The sequence below is a fragment of the Triturus cristatus genome, chromosome 11 (assembly GCF_964204655.1).
Source record: "Triturus cristatus chromosome 11, aTriCri1.1, whole genome shotgun sequence".
Taxonomy (NCBI): domain Eukaryota; kingdom Metazoa; phylum Chordata; class Amphibia; order Caudata; family Salamandridae; genus Triturus; species Triturus cristatus.
Window position 1 is genome coordinate 533,159,581 of NC_140594.1, and position 18,120 is coordinate 533,177,700.

Sequence of the window (18,120 nt, forward strand, 5' to 3'; positions counted from 1 at the left end):
AGATGTCTTCGGTCATCTAATCAGTTTCGGGTAGTGACTCCAAAAATCATGAGAGTGACATCAGGTGGCCGCACATTCTCCCACAATGCGGCCAAGCTCTGGAATACCCTCCCGATCCATCTGCGCTCTACCCCACACCATCTCTCCCTCCGGAAGCAGCTGAAGACTTGGCTTTTCCAGAATCTGCCATAACCAGTTGCTTCCTTTTTGCTTCTCTTGTCACTGATAGCGTGGGGATGCCTTAGGGTAGCCAGGCGCTTTACAAATATTTAATAATAATAATAATAATAACAGCTATTACAGGTGTGCATTCCAGTAACTTCAGAACAAGTTAGTTCACTAGCAGCCCCTTTGGAGACCAGAAAGGAAAGAAGGTATAAGAGGATTGCAGGCTCTCAGTAGCTATGGGGGCACCAACGATTTAAAGTGCAAGCGTGCAGCAGCTGTTGATAGACAGGTGTCAGTCCTGTGATAACTAAGCCGGTTAGTTCAGGAGTGACCCCTGTGAAATCCAAATACGGTGCAAGTGACAGAAGGAGAGGAGTAACCATGTACAGCAATAAAAAGCACAACAAATTCAGTCGATTACCGTTCTGCCACTCTTGGCTGAGTCCAACAGGATTGTCATTAGTGGCAACAGACTGGGGCTAGGATAGCATAAAGGTTGAAGGGAGGATGAGCCACCAGCTAGCAGCCTGGCCCAGTGAGGTTTATACTTTCTCGTGCACCCCAGAGGTGTCAATTGTGGTGTGGTGCAGCGGCCAGGGCAGCTGACTTCGGAGCACAGGGTTCACGGTTCGATCCCCGGCTCTGGCGGCAGCTCAGCTCAGCACCATGTGACTCTGGGCAATAGCTCACTTAATTTCCACAACGACACCCAGCGCCTTGAGAACCCTAAGGGTGAGTGGCTCGCGCTTTACAAAAACGGAATTACTTACTTACTCAATTGGTGTGAAAGTGAGTGTGAAGTCATGTACACCAGAGAAAGATGCAAGACTTCCAGTGAGTCAGAAGGTCAATGAGGTCGGTGCGAATGAAGATATGACCGACCTCTGGTTAGACAGTGGAGTCACTGGGCTGCAGTACAGTGATTTACTGGCTTGGATAGTTCTCACTCAAACTCATTTAGGAATTTCATGAAGCAACAGGATGTTATGCAGTCGTCTGGCTCTGGACAAGATATCACAGCATGTCTACATGTACGGATTCCTTTGCTTTGAAATAGGGGCTTGAGAAGGCGCTTCCTCTCTGGAGCCAGCACGGGCCAAATTAAGTGAAAGAGATTCTCAACAGTGGCATCACATAGGCACCACCCTTTATTCCCCTTGTATTTCCATGCTGGCTTTTCCGCTAAAGATTGAGGGCAGTCCAAACAACACTGCAATAGTTCAAGTGAAGTGTGTAAGTGCTGGCTAGGTTCAAAGTTTGCACTATTTTGGGGGTAGCTGTTGATAACCGACCAAGTGTGGCTTCTTTTGGCAAAATCCTCTTTGTCCATTATATGGGAGATTTTAGCTGTAGCAGAATTCACACATTGTTTAAAGATGTTATATGAAGGTGATGATGCTCAGAGGCTTTCAAGGTGCAAGTTCTTAAGTGACTGGTCTAGGAATTCTTCAAAGCTGTTACTGCAGCCCTCTTTGTTGATTGTCATCCACAAGATGTTATTTAGGGGGTTGGTTTCTGCTTGTCCTAATTTGAAGCTCGTCTTGACTATTGCCAACCAATCACTTGCCTTTTGAGACCGAACTCTAGTTGAATTTGGCTGGGGGGGTGTTCCTTGTTAGGTTAAATACGTAGCGATGGATTTTTGTTTGGAGCTTATCCAATAGGAGCACGTCATGGCCCAGGAGTGCGTCACTACCATATGTCAGAGAAGGCAGTGTTTTTGCCATCATGACCTTCACAGTGGATCGATTCATAACACTATTCTTTAATGGTATAGGGTAACCCTGCTCATCCTATCTGTTCAGCAAAGAAGCCCATATCTTTATATTTAATTATTATTTCATTATTGATAGTAATAATAATTTTTATTATTATTACAACAATAAAAGCAATTTTAACAAAGAAATACACCCACAAGTATATAAACCATTCATTGCTAAACAATAAAGTGTGCTTTATCAGTACATGTTTGAGCGTCTAATTAAAGGCAGCGAGACCTACTGGCTTTGACAATGCTTCTTTTCCCCACACCAAAGCTGCCTAGTTCATTACTCAAAGGTCCTCATTACCAGTGTCCGGAGTACAGTGTGATATTTATTGCAACAAATGAAATTTAACACGGCAGGCATCAGAATTCATCAGGTGTGATAAATACAACATATTCCAAGTTCTTCCCAGATAATAATGGAGAGTAACACTTTGATTTTGGTGCTTATCACACTTTGACCCAGAGCAATAGAAAGAAAAACATTAAAGGGGAAAAGAAGAGATCATCGGAAAACAGTGACAAAGGGAGAAAGAAGGGTTGAAAAAGAACCTGAGAGGCTGAGAAAATAGGGCAGTGACTGTCTGGTGGTGGGTTATGCTACCGTGGTATTTGGCATCCACAATGCTTAATTTGTAAAAACAAATGTTAGTGCTAGGGCCCTTGTCAGGAGGCCACTGCAGCTGGCACCACCGATTACCCCTGCCAGCACAGGCAATGACAGGACCTGCAAAACTAACTATCAAACTGCTACAAATGTGACAATTCAGACTATTTGAAGCCCCCAAAGCTATAAGAATGGCTTGGGTGGCAGGTGTTAGCTGGCGTTAATGTATATATGATGAAGTCATAAACAACAATTTTCTGTTCATCTTAAAATTACACAAACAGCGCCACCATGTGGCAGCTCTCGTAAGTGCTGGTGCTAAGAAATAAGAGTTGGTGCCGAAAAAGTGAAAACAACGGGCTCAAATTCAGCACTGGCTGTATCCAAAACATTTGATAGCACTGGCTACCATGGGTAGAGATGAAGTGCAAGACGTAGCCGAGAAGCAACTTCGTAGATTATTTATTAAGTCCATTTAACAGCTGGAAAGTGACAAGTAGATCAGTATCAGCAGGCCCACCAGGAGCAGCCTCCCTGCTGCTCAGCCCATCTTCAACTGTCAACACTCACACCAGGCACGGAAGCATTCCAAACACGTCCATCACACCAACATTCCACACAGAACACTCACACTGGCTGAGTAGCTAGGAATCAGGTACATAGGAACAGTATAAACACAACAGGATATCACATATCTTAACTCCTTAAAATTGAAAATTAAATAAACAATACCAAAAGGAAACAACTGTGCACAACAATATGCAAATGAAGGAAATAGTCCAGAACCCAGGGATGCAAGATAAAACATCACATCACGAGAATGAATAGATACACACAAAATATCACCCATCCTCCCCCTTTAATATTAAAATCAATTTGAAATGATTCAAGAACGTTAAGCTCCCAAGAACAAAGTGAGATACCACCACACAAAAAGTCACGCGAAACATAAACTCATGAAAGATGCAAAAGAAGCATCCAACCATGCACCGCAAAGTAGGGCAAAGCACTGTGAAGAGAAAACACAGAAGGCACGCTCCCCCAGAACCAGGGCCGGACTGGGAACCAAAACCGGCCCTGCCAATGTGCTCGGCCATCCCCCCCCCCCCTCTGGGGGTGCCGCTGAGCTCTTTGCCAGGGCCGGTTTTCGGCCGATTTTGTTACAGGGCCGATTTTGCAGCAATGCTTCAAAAACGGCCCTGTTACAAAAACAGGCCACAGGGGCCCAAAAGCGGCCCCCACCCATGCGGCCCACCGGGGGATTGCCCGGTGCCTGCTACAGCCAGACCAGCCCTGCCCAGAACTCCATAACTATGGGTGAACCGTACCCCATGTATAAACTCCTCATGTAAGAAACAACAACGAAAACTGTGAAGAAGGGACTGAAATCCAACTTGCCACCACTCATGTAAGGAACAAAAATTGCTAAAATGGGACTGTGACCCATAATGCAGACTGTGTAGATGGGACTAACACCCATTACGTCACCCCTCCTGTAAAGGTAAAATGACTTATCATAAACTCCCTCATGTAAGGGTTAATGATTTTTTAACGTAAAATAGTGTAAATGGGAAAGACCCCTATAAAGCACCCCTCACGTAAGGGTCACGAGACTTACCACGTAAAAATGGGACTACTACGCAGTGCCTGTGTAAAATGGAGTGACACCCCTTAAGCCACCACTCCTGTAAGGGTCATGTGACTTACAGCATAGGAAATGAGACTTAAACCCATCCACATCCCTCACAAAAGGGATATAAACATACAAAAACAGGCCTAAACCACCTAAAACGATGCCTCCAAAGAGTGTGGCATTACTAACCACGAGGATGAGTGACCACCACCCATAAACAATAAGACCACCCTCCTGCAAGGGTCAGTACGAACACACAACGCAAGAAGAATGGGCTGACAACACCCAACAACAATCCCATGTAGGTTAAGCAAAATGCCAAGTAGAAACGTATGGCAGGAACCAATAAAGAATGTTGGGATAACGTCAACACAGACATTGAAAATAAAACAATCCAATAATACACTATAGCATATGGCCAGATGAGAAACACAATAACCATAGACAATGAAACATGCACCGGCGAGCGACCTCTCAGCCGAGAAAAGTTCATCTGGCTAAATACTTCTCACACATACACCAGATAAGGAGACACTCTCATAGGTTTTGTGACTCCAAAGTACTATATCCTAAATGCTGCCAGCACAAATGTTTCCAAAGGAGGCAGAAAAGTCAAGCTGAAAAGCTGCCTACACCATTTAATGACACACAGTACCTTCATGAAGAGTTGTGAAACAAAACGTAGCAGCGTAGTAACTTAGTTGATTATTTATCAAGTCCATGTAACAGCTGGAAGGTGACAAGTAGATCAGTATCAGCAGGCCCACCAGGAGCAGCCTCCCTGCTGCTCAGCCCATTTTCAACTCTCAACACTCACATCAGGCACCCAAGCATTCCAAACACGTCTATCACACCAACATTCCACACAGAACACTCACACTGGCTGAGTAGCTAGGAACCAGGTACATAGGAACATTATAAACACAACAACATGATATCACAAATACCTTGATTATAATTTGTTTCATTTACCTTAAAATCAGTAGGCACTTGAAGTTTAGGTGTATTCAGTCCACAAAGCGAGTCAAGGCCAACAAAGATTAAAATGGACATGAAGATAGAGAAATCACTAATAAGTTTACGGAGCTGAAAAAGTAGCAAGCCAGAAAGGAAAGAATGATATTTAAATGTGTTAGTAAAGAAACAAGCAAAAAGACAGAAAAGACATTGCTTCAGACATAGATAGCAAAGTTGCGTAAAGAAGAAATCAAAACACATTTTCTTAAATATACATTTTTGCCTCACTGAACTAGCTTTCATTATTAGGTATTACACATTTTAGACACCATAGTTACACAGTGATTAGTACAGGGAGTCCATACAACATGACAACAGCTTCCATAACAGAGTTGCCTCTATAGTTGTATAAAACTTTGTATAATTGTATTAAACGTAGGCCCTTGCAAAATGTTCTGTTACTCATATGTAATTCGCATAATGCACAAAACTTTGCATTACATACATTGTCAATGCCAGGAATTACACTAGTGCAACATTTTGAACAATTTTTTGCTGCAGAGAACTGATGTGACAAAAACCTGACAGCAGGATGGTATATGAAATGAGTTTCAAATGCGAGGTACGCCCTTGTGTTCAATTTTCACTCAAGATATCAAAAGCGCATTTACTGTACTTTACGCAAACATTTCACACAATTTCCTGGCATCTCCCAATTTTGGGAAAAAAATATGCTGTGTGAATATGTTGTATTTTCAAGGTATTGTTTCAATGTTTTATGTTTAGTAATTGTCACATAGATTGGATGTCAAAGATGATATAGGATGTGATCTCAACAGTGATGGTATAAATGATATAAATTATGATGTCATTAACAATCTGATTGATGATGCAATTAAGATGTCATCAGTAAGGTTTGTTATGAGGTCATGAGCAATGCACGGTGGGCTCATGAAATATGGTTGGCCGACTGCAGGTATTTTAGGATTTATTGGTAAACACCTCTTGACTTCCACCGTGTGTTTTTTCATGGAATTTATCAGTTGTTTAACTTATATTAATATCTTTTGAGACAAAGAAACCATAACTTGCCCTTGATAAAGTTTTTTTTTCATTGTACTGGAGTTTTGTGATGACATTACATCCAGCTCCGTTTTTTTATCCACAAATCCCCACCCACTATGCGGCCAAACCTTGGTGCGCACACCCTTCAACTGTATGCAGGAGGTGAGAGCTGATTGGCCTGGCCTGGCCTGTTTACTCAGATAGGTCAGGCAGGGGAACTAGCAGCCCTAACAGAGCGGTGTTTCTAATCATTTAGAATCATAGCTTAGATAAAACAGATGGACAGGACTTCATTAGAAGGTTTCGAGAGTTGAGCTCAGATGGTGAGGGTGGACATGCACATCTTGGAAGAAGTTTGTCTTCAAGGTACTCTCTCAGATTGTGCACATGCACAACACATCTTTTTCAGGTTTGATTGGATAGCCGAAATGGAGCAGAGAAATAAGATATCTCAGGAGAAGAAGTCATTCCTACATTTGCATGACCAAAAAGCAGATGGATCAATGGAATTTGGTAGTCTGGGCAGAGGGACTTTTCCAAATTTTGAGGCTCATACCCTAGATAAGCTGAGAAGCAGAGAGTCAATGGCCAAGGGATTTTGTTTCCACTGACAGTCTTTTGGAGTGAGTTTTTTGGTGGAGGAGAGGGTGTTCTTTTCCAGAATTAGAGGTCTTGGCTCTTAAGCTGCAATGAGGCATGGAGACAATGCAATCTGACAAGACATTCTTTCCAGGTTTAGAGGACCTTAGCTCAGCTGATTGATAAATACAAGAAGGTGGCTTTAGCAAAGGGGATTCATTTCAATGTTTGGAGGGGGGAAACAAAGCAGGAGTAGGAATACTAAGTGGACTCTTGAGAGGGCTCCTCTCTCAGGTCTGTTGGACTGTTTCAGCAATAGAACGGTGGGAGAAGGAGGCCTTGTTGGAGGCGGATTCTTGTGTCCCCCAAAGTGGCACTGCCAGTGATAGCACTGTGTTAGTGCTACACTCCAATGATGAGCACCACATTATTATACTCCAGAAGTGCTCTACAAACCCTCAGCACCACATTACTGCTTCCAGATCAACACAACTTTCTTTCTGGCACTCTACTACTGTTCACTAGCATATCATTTCCACCCCAGCACTGCCAAACCCAAAACAACAATACCACCCACAGCATCACACAGCCAAACCTATGGCTGGCCTATGACTTTCCATCACTTCACTGCCCAAAGAACCACAATACCACAGCTGACACACTATTTACACCTACAACATTGCAATACCAGCCCCAACACTGTACTACCAGCCCTCAGCACTAACACCAGCACCTCTATATTGGCAACTTGTACTATTACACGATAATGCCCATACCTTGCCTCACACTACTCTACCATCAACACAGACTGCATTTATGCTGGTATCACTCTTTCCCCCCAAATTACCTAATTACTAACCACTTATCGCTGCACGTGGACCACACAGATATGACCACTGTGCCTCCCACAGCCACACATAAGGCACACGTTCATGAGCAAGACACATAGGCCCAAATTGATCAAACTGTCACACAATGCAGAACAGCAATCAAGGTTGCTGTGCTGCGTTCTGTGACAGGGAGAGACCAGGAAAGTGCTATATCTACAGAAATCCCGTACTATCCTGCTCTTTTCCTGGCGCTGGGGCATATTCAGGCTGCCAGTGACATGCACACAGCATTGCACCATAGTACAAAGGTAGCTGCGTAAGTCTTGCGCAGGTTTTGTACTGGACAGCACAGATGCAAAGTGTGAAAAATTAGGAAAAATAAAAAAATCCTCTTTGTTAAAGCCTGCTTCAAAGTGCCACTAATTTTAGTGCAAAAGCTTGTCTACTATTGTTAGTAGATAGGGTTTGCGCCAAAAATGATGGGTGGTTTCATGGGGATGGCCATGTACCAGTCACGGAACACCCCTCAAACTCAGGGTAATGCAAAATATCGTTTTGCGCTACTATGCCTTACTTTCAGGCAACTTTCCAGTGCAAAACTTCTTTTGTGCTGGGAAGTAAATTCAGCATAAAACCCTTTGCACATGTTTGCACCAGTTCTATTAAGCAAACCCAGTACAAAAGATTTGTAAATCTATCCCAAAACGTCTTCAATGCAAGTTTGTTATTGTATCAAGAACATTTAAAGCATAAGGGGCTGTACATAGACTTGCATGGTCCGAATTGTTCAGCTGAAAAAATGGATTACTGATACTGAACACAAATGGATTGATTGGGTGGGAATATGTAATTGGCAGATATTAGACAGTCCACTGAAAAACAGTTTTTGCATATGAAATTCTAACAATTTGGGTTGGGCAGAACTCCGCAAGACACCACAAAGCTCTGCGAGTGACAGAATTTTGGCATGTCACGCTGCTCGCGCTGATTTTTAAGGGCCGGCGCTTGCCCTGCTCTGTAAAATCAGCATGAACGGCACCATGCAGCGCACCAGAGAGTGCTGATTCTTTATGTTGCTTTAGTTGATTTTCTTCTCGAACGGCAGCTTTCTCATCACGAGCTGCAGCTTTCTCAACCTGAGCGGTGGTGATGTGCCGTGACTGCCAGCATTGAGAAATCTCGCAGGGAGGCTGTCTAGCGCTTGATTTTCTTGCCCGCCAACTTGCTGCTGGTGAGCCGCGTGTGCGAGAAAAAACTCTGCCACACAGCGGTTGGTGGAGTTTTTCCTAATCCGCGCTCCAAGCGGAGCACGGAGTGGGAAGAACTCTGTGAACTCCGCAGGAGAAGTGGAGTTTACATCCCACCCCTAATAACAATTCGGGGTACATGGAGATAACATGATTTTCTCACAATCAAATGATTTGGTGAATTTTCCACACCAGTACTGGACAAACCTGATCCTCTACTTCAAAAATCAGCAATTTGGTCAGTAGGCCAAATCTTCTCGAAAAGGCTTACTCTAATGCTCTTGGATTTCTTTATGACATATATGTTTTTTGTTTTCCATTTTGTTTTGTTTTTCATGCTCTAAAATCCGAAGGAGATATTTGGAACAGTTCAACTGGTGTGCAAGTACACTACACAGGTAGCACTCAAAAGAGGAATCTGTGCATTAATACAGAATTTAAAGCTTTGCATAAGTTTAGTGCAGTTAAGATTAGACTATATATTTAGTGCAGAGTCCATTGCTGACATTCAAATGGCAACGTGATGTCATATATGTGGTTAGGTCAGGCAAATATTCTATGATTCATTAAACTACAAAGCTAATTTGTTAGTGATTTAAAAATCTATTGAATTTATTTAATCATATTAGTGGCTGCTAGAGAGCATCTGTTTGTGACAGAAGACAGGAAAAGGTTGGCTAGTAAAAGATGAAAGTTATAGCGACAAGAACGTCTAGTCTCTTGCCAAACCTTGATTTTACTTGGAACATGCAGCTTTGGCGTGTCTAGTTCAAAAAAGGCATCAACACCACAGAACACCAGGATGGCGAATACAATGGAGAAATCAGCAACCAGAGTCCGCATCTGGAGGTGCATGAGGAAAATGTTTGGGAAATTAGGATTGATCAGACTAAGAAAAGACAGAATCCAAACACATTCATGTAAGAGGTTTCTAGAAACCAGATAGCATCATCAAACCTAAGCAATATAACTAGAGACAAATACAGGTTTTTTTTATCAGGATTCTGAATTATGTCTACACATTTCATGAAACTAGGTGAAAAAAATCAACAGATTTCTAAAAAGCAATTGTGTAAATAAAATAATCTGAAAAAATAGGTTTTGGGGAAGAGGAAAAACAACAAATTTACTTTTTGCCAAGTCTTTTTACAGTAAAAACAAAAACATTTTATAATTGTTTTTAGATCTGTCAGTAGGGAAAAATAAATAAACAGTCAACTAACTTTTGCATGTGATGGTCCCAGCAACTATAGTTTTTTGCAGGATAGTTTTTGCACGGACACAGTGGCAAAAATATTATTTTACAATTTCATGAAGCGCAATTGTAACCATTTTCGCAGGTGGTGGCATTGACATTTTGCACCACACACATTTTCTTACCATTTTTTGTTTTACATACTCCAAGGCAATGGCAGAGTATAATTTTCCGAATATGAAAACTATATTATAAATGCTCTACCTCAAATCTCAAAGTCTGCTTGTAGGGAGACGGGCCACTAGAGAAGTGGGTATTTTCCCAGCCAGTAGATTAACATACTGTACCATAAGAATAAAATAAATATTGAAGCCTTGTGGGTGAGGGGTGAAGGGCTCCTTCACCAAAACAAATTTTGTCAGCAGCAAATAAGTAATTGATACAAATGTTAAATATGGTTCCATACTAAGCACAGTTTTTATATTTGGTAGAATCATACTGAGAGTTTTCTTATTTCCAGTTGTTTTCTGTTCATGTTGCTAAACTGAACAAAATACTTTTTGGTCCAATAATATCCTTTTTAGCTACCTAGGGATTCGTGAAAACATCTGGTCTATTCAGGTCAATACAAAGAGTGTTTATGTAAACCAGGGGATTTTATAAAACTCATCAAGCCTCAAGTAGGCTCTGAGCACTTTACCACTGTTTACCAGTGCTAAATGCACATGCTCTCTCCCCTAAACATGGTGACATTGGTGTATACCCGATTGGCATATTTGATTTACTAGTAACTCCCTTGTAATCTGGTTTAACATATACCCAGGGCCTGTAAGTCAAATACTACTAGTGAGCCTGCAGCACTGATTGTGCCACCCACATAAGTAGCCTTTCAAACCTGCCTGAGGCCTGCCATTGCAGTGCCTGTGTGTGAAGTTTACTGCCACTTTGACTTGACATTTAAAACTACTTGCCAAGTCTCAAACACCCCTTTTATCACATATAAGTCACTCCTAAGATAGGCCATAAGTAACCCTAAGGGCAGGGTGCCATGTAAGTAAAAAAGTTGGACATGGGCTTAATCTTTACATGTCCTGGTAGTGACAAACCTCCAAATTCGTTTTTCACTACTCTTTGGCCTAACACTCTCATAGGCTAGCATTGGGAATTCCTTAATAAGCGTTTAATTATTGATCAGAGAGGAGTTGCATTTTCATGTTTCATATCTTTAGAATGGTAATGATAAATCCACCTCACTGGTTAAGTTGGATTTAAAATTACCTTTTTAGAAATGTCACTTTTATAAAAGTGGACATTTCTCTGCACTTAATGCTCTGTGTGCCTGACAGCCTGTCTCTGATATACGTCTGGGGTGGGTGACAGCTATAATTTGTGCATTCCCTTTAGACAGCCACAGCACAGGAAGTATAGGTGTGGCTGAGTACATGTCTACATACATCTGCATTCTGATGGCCTTCCTGGGCATGATGGAAGGGAGGGGCTAACACTTCATTTGAATAGGCAGTGTCCTGTCCCCACAGAAAGGACTAATTACCCCCCACAGATAGCCTGGCAGACAGGTTTGGGTTGAAAATGACACTTGTGCCCTTCAGAGTGCTGCTTTGAAGTCCCCCCCACATCAAAGGCACAGTTGGGTAAACATACTGGGACTCTGAACCTACCAATACAGACACTACTGGACTTGTAACTGAAGCTCTGCCAGACGAACTGCTGTGCTGCTTTAAGGACTCAACCGGACTGCTGATCTGGAAGACCTGCGTGTCTGGTTGTTGGCCTGCTGCTGTCTGACTCTGCTAAAGGAGAGCTGGACTCTGCCTTCACTCCAAATGATTACTAAGGGCTTGTTGGCTTGCCCTCTGTTGCTTGAGACTCAGGGATATCAAACTCTCTACCACTGCTCCTGTGCCTGGCTCACCGGAAGTGGCCCAGATACTTGCAACTCGGATTTCGACGCAACTTCTGCCTGCATGTAGCAGAACCGGTGCATCGACCTGGTTGTGGGAGTAAAATCAGTGTCTCGCATTGGGAACCAGCGCTTTCCCTCCAGAGATCAACACATCAGTCAGGGTATCGCCTCCGCTGCATCTTGATAAGATTGATGCATCATCTCGACTGCTTGGCAGAATCCGGTGCATCACTCAACGCCTCTCAACTCCGGCACCTGTCTTCGAAACTGACACATCACCTTCCCTGTGTGGAGAAGATCAACGCATTTCGCTGTTTGAGACCAGGAAAGGTACTTTGTTCACTGGGGCCTGTGTAGGTCCTGTAGCCGGCTGGCGCTCCATCCCTGTCAGCCTGAACTTTGGCTTTGTCCTGGTTCAGCCCAACTTAAAGTAATATATTTTAGGCTCCTTGCTTCTAAGCACTTTACTGCATTTATTTCTTTAAAATTCAATGTCTCAACTTCTATACATTGGATTTGTTGTTGTTTCAGTCTTGTTTTGCTCAGAATATAATAATAAATGTTTCTAAACCTGTTTGGCATCTTATTGAGGTGTATTCATTTTGTGTTACTGTATGAGTGTTTTGCGCAAATACTTTACATATTGCCTCTTCAGATAAGCCTGATTGCTCTGTGCCAAATTACAAGAGGATGAGCACAGGTTATCTTTTATTGTGTATCTAGCTTACCATGACTAGAGGGACTGTTCCTGCCTGGCCTGGGTGTAAGCCTCGGCCAACCAGGAATCCCATTTCTAACGGGACCTATACACAAATGTACATTTATTCACATAGATTTACTCATTCTACGAACAAGTAGCACATTTTTTATTGTTGATTAAATGCTTTTTCTAGGCTTTGTCTACTAGAGTTTCTCCTGCCACATGGAATCCTTTCATATTGTACTTTCTATGAGAGATTTTGCATCTATTCTTGATTGAAGCGTAGCTAATGTCAGATTCCAAATCAGTGGTGGGGAAACCTGTTGGTAGCATCAACAGAGACTTCTTATTTCATGGCTCCCTATTTTTGTTGTCATTTTGTCCATAACTCAGAGTTCAGCTCCCTATGCTATTTAGCTTCCAACCTTTGCCAGCACAATGTGATTGATGTTATGAGAGAAGCTGATGCCATGCCATGACATGCTGATTTGGCATTTAGGGAGTCTTCAGATTTTTTGATAGCTGTAGAAATGTTTGTATTCCGTTAGTGGTTGTTGACGACAGATATGCCCAGGTATGTGAAAGAGTTTAGTTCTTCCAGTTTTTAATTGTTAATACTAAAGGTTTTAGCATTTTTTTTGTTCTTTCTCAAAATCATTACTATGGCTGTTCCTATCACTAGCCCATTTTCTTGACGGGTACTTGTTCACTGCCATTAATTGTGCTTGCGGACTCTTCAAGGTTCCCATGATGAAGATGGAGTTTTCTGCATATCGGATGGCAGGAACTTGGAAGCCTTCGTTTGCAGGGATGTCTGTGCTTGTCTTTAGAGTTTCCCTGCAAGGAGAACTTATATACAGTGAAAATAATCGGGTGCGAGTAGGCATCCCTGTTTCACTTTGCTTATGGTGGCAAATGTGTTGCTGAGAAGGTCCTTTTGCCTTGACCTGTCCTGAGATGCAGTATCAGAGTACAACATTTCTATCAGGGACCTACTTGAATAAAAATATCCATTGAATTGGGTTTGTACCAAGTCATCTATTGCCCTTAATATTTGGAGTTGTTTTTAGGACCCTTTTTGTTTAAAGGTACAATTATGGTGTTGCATCGTGACTAAGGGCATGTGTCAGATACAGCAATCTCAAAGAAGGTTGCTGTTAGAATGCTTTTTCACCATTCAGGGTTTTATTTAGCACCTCTGCTGGTATTTGGGACTGTGGCTTTCCTTTTGCTAGAACATTTATTGGTGATATCAGCTTTGTTTCCTGATGATGCTTTCAAACAAGTTTCTTCTTGAAACCATGTCAGTGTTTGTATTTTTCCTTTTAGTAAGCAAATTGTTCCGTTCTTCAGTGTAACATTTATTTGGATGGATTGAATATTGAAGAGAAGTGTTGTATGCAATCTACTTATGATATATTGGCTTATAGGAAATCCCTTTTTGGTCCCAAGCTTTTGCCAATTTTTCCAGGGTGTTTTATTTCCTAGTGGTAGCCACTTGTTTTGAAGAGTTTCTACTTTTGTTTGTTTAATCATCAGTTTGCAAGTCCAAATTGCTTTCTTGATTTCTTCTGGTGATCCATTTGTTTGCACTAGAGTTTCAGGCCTTCTTTCATAAATGTGCCATCCTTCACTGAAAAATCCTATATATTCGTCTTCTTACTTTGGGCGATCTTGTTTTTGGAGGCCTTTTTGAGACTAATAGTAGAAGAGAGTTCACACATTCCTGTACTATGATATCCAGGTCCCTTGGATGGTTATGTTTTGCCGTAGTTGGAGATGAATTTATATATGTCAGCTTCATTTTGCCATTCCCTGAATTTAGGTTCCATGTCCTAGTTCAATTTTGAATAGATCTGCCTGCAGAATTCCTAGTCACTGTTCAGGTCCTGGCTATCTTTGGGTCTTGAGATATGATTCCTTTGATATCTTTGGAGAAGGTGTTGTCATCACTTTCCATAGGACCTTTGGATTTTCAAACCTAGGCTAGTCTTCGTACTTTAAGAGGATGTACTCAATCACCCATCAGTCTTCAGCATTTTGCTTGCTTTTGTGTATTGTTTTTTTATTGATGAGATGCCAAATTCAGGCTTCAGCTCCAGAGGTTCTTCTGCATCATTACCCCATTTTATAGGTGTAGTCACCACATATGAGAATGATGGGGTCTGTTTTGATAGGTTTGAATATTGATGCCATCATGCAAGTGAGAAGAGTTGCAAAGTCTTCCAACTTCTGTTGCTGTGTGTAAATGTTTAGTACCCACAGAATGGAGTTGTCTATTAACTGCAGGTTTTCAGGTTTTGCCACAGATTTACTATGCACTTGTCATTGCACCATGCAAGTTGTTGGAAGCCAATACAAGTGCTGAAGGGACATTTAAAAAACCAGGCACATTGAAATTTGCATGACTTTGTGTCACTTTTCAGCCACAGATTTAAAAGATCTGAAGAATCTGTGGTCAAGGTCTGTTTCCTTTTTTCATCTCAGATATTTAATCTTTCTGGATATGCATCATCTTGATCAACTTCTACTCCTGACAGTCAGTCTTATAGACTCTGATGTACACTTTTCCTGTTTAGTATGGTAGTGTCCGAAATGAGGACAAGCCATGCTCACACATCTAGATCTGTCCTCAGACCTGGAAGTTGGTGACATCGTGAGTGTGCATCGTTTTCACCCACATACACACACCCCAATGTCTTCTTGAAGAGAGAAGCATACCGCCCATTTTTGAAAAATAAGCAGCCAACACAATCCATGTTCTTAAAGTTAGTAACAACACAGTCCCCTTCACAGTCATTTGATGAAGCACCGATCAATGAGACACGTCTAACCATGAATATATCAATGTACCTGGCTTGAGATCCCGTAATGTGAGAGCGCATCCAATGCATAGTCTTATTATTTAGTTGCACATTCTCTTCTATTTGAGATGTAGACAAGGGTAGAATATTGTAGTGTCTTGTGAGTTATAGATGACTGGACCCTTTTGGTTCCAGGCGGACTACGTAAAACAGGGACGTAAATGTGTGGGTGATAGAATTCATGATGTAGAATATTCAGTTAATGGTTACACACTGAGGAATAAAGATGTGTAATACCAAGCTCCATGTGTGGCGTGATCATTTGCATGTACATAGGATGGGAAGACGCTACAACTGGCAGCAAGGATGGAATTACATAAACCCAGCAACCCGAAGAACCGAGAATGCTCTGCCGGAGAGTTTGCCGTGGTCCAGCAAATTGCTAGTTCGTACCACGTGGGCCTCAGTCGAAGTGAAAAATTGACAGTTGGCATATGTTGAGTCAAAGCACCACTCCAACCAGTGCAAGGTCTATAAAGAAAGTGAAGGCCTTACAGGAAGTTTGTTTGTTGTTGGCTAGAAATTCGACAGTAAAGTGAAGACGAGGTACTGTGCCACAATTTGAAACAGAGCTGTCATTTATACAATACCACAGCGCTAAAGACAGCGACAACCAAGTACAGAGAAGGCAGTAATATGCGAGGGCAAAAGCAAAAAGCGGAAACATTTCTGTAGCAAAGAAAAACTAAAGGTAGTAGAAGCCAAGTACAATGCAAAGAGATGATAAGGGTGAAGAACTTGTGGCAGAAACAAAGCTGATACTCACCGCCAATGAAGAAGACAGCCCCTCGCAACTAGAGAGCAGGCGCAACAACACCAATGTTAGCAAATGGCTAGTGCTTGATGAAGGTGCTGGTCCAAGCAGGCAGCAGATGCTGCCAGAGAGAGCTCTGCTACCAGTTGCAGAAAGTTCCACAGATTATGATGCTGCCGCATTTCTAAAACCACTGCTTCCCATCGATACTGCCAAAAAGCAAAATATTGGTGACAGATGGACTGCCTGTTATTGAAACCTTCAATGATTTCACTGATGCACTGGAAGAAGCAAATGACAAAAAGATCTTTAACTATCTAAAAAATATAGCAGGGGAAGGAGTAAAAAAAAGTGATAAAGAAAATACCACAAGGTGATTAAGTGATGTACTGTCAAATCAAAGAGTCGTTAAACACCAAGTTCGATCCAATGTCGAGTACCAAAGGTACATTTTCAGTCAGGAAAGGCAGAAAGCTGGTGAAACAATGGATGAGTTTGTTGAAAGACTTGATTCACTCATCAAGCATTGCAAGTTTAACGAGTTCAATGATGAAGAGGATATGCGTCTCAAAGTAATAGATGGTTGTCTCTCCGATTTCTACAGACAACAAATGTTGAAAGACACATTCAGCTGGGAGCAAGACCTCGTGGCTGCCAGAGTGAAAGAAGGAGCTTACAGGCAAGCAGCTAAAATGGAGGCTGGAACAACCCAAATTGAGTCAGCGCTGATTGTGACAATTAAGTCAAAATACGTGGTAAAAGGCCTTTAAGTAATGTCTTCAAAGAAAAAGAAGTTGTGTTCTTGATGTGAATTTTCCTTTCTTCGTGAAGGTAAATCTCCAACCATTGGACAGATATGCAAAGTTTGTGGATAAAGAGAACCCTGTTGTACCAGTCTGCAAGGAGGGGGAAAGATCAAGTGCGTCTCGTCAAAAAAACAAAATGGAGGCAAGAACAAGTGTGTCAAGTCGAGAAAACAAAATGGATGCCAGAAAGTTCAAGAGACATTCCAATCACGTCCACAAGGCCAATCAGCAACATCACTTGAGGCAAGAAGATAGTAAACAACATTGATTGTCACAAATTCTTCATCTAAAAGTTTGTCACTGTCATTGTGAAATGACAGTGAGGAAGATGGGTGTGCGATATCAATGTTGATCGCTGGACAACGTGCCCATGTAGGATTAGCTTCTTCCAAGGAAGAATGTCAGTCATAACTAGGTAGACAAGTGAAAGTGCCAAATTCATTTGTACTCTGTCCCAAGGTCACACTGAAAGTGAATGTGTACTCCTTACCTTTTATCATAGACAGTGGCGTGTCATTAAACATTATGCCATAGCAAAGTGTAGACTTGGGATTCAGTGATGCCACTGCAAAGTCAAAGTTCATTCATAGCAACTGTGAAGCATAAAAAGACGAAAGTACAAGCACCAATTCATGTCTTGCCAGGCACTTCATCGCGTGCATGTTTACTCAGTTTTGGTATTGCTGCTGACACTTAAACGCATATAAGGGAATTCCAAATGCATGCCTATTAGAGGAGTAGGCCTCACAGTAGTGAGAAACAATATAGGCTGTTTGTTACTGCCAAAACATGCCATACATAAAGGTACACGTCCTACCTTCTACTTACAGAGCACCCTGTCCATAGGGCTACCTAGGGCCTACCTTAGGGGTAACGTATTTGTAATAAAATGTAAGTTTTAGGCTTGGAAATGAGTTTTAAGTGGCAAGTCAAAGTGGCAGTAAACATTGCTCGCAGACCCTGCGGTGGCAGGCCTGTGACGGATTTGAAAGGCTACTTCTGTTGGTGGCACAATCAGCGCTGTAG

At 41.9% G+C, this 18,120-nt stretch overlaps 1 protein-coding gene across 4 annotated transcripts in view; it reads right to left on the reverse strand.

The window, feature by feature from the left end:
* The window catches only part of SLC4A5 (solute carrier family 4 member 5), a 753,917-nt gene that overhangs the window by 184,568 nt on the left and 551,229 nt on the right, over positions 1–18,120 (reverse strand). For 3 of the 4 annotated variants that reach the window (XM_085633456.1, XM_085633454.1, XM_085633457.1), the window contains one exon: positions 5,146–5,259. In XM_085633456.1, the coding sequence (XP_085489582.1) occupies positions 5,146–5,259 (114 nt within the window). Of the gene's footprint in view, positions 1–5,145; positions 5,260–9,580; positions 9,695–18,120 lie in introns of all 4 variants that reach the window. The other variant, XM_085633455.1, reaches the window with a different exon arrangement.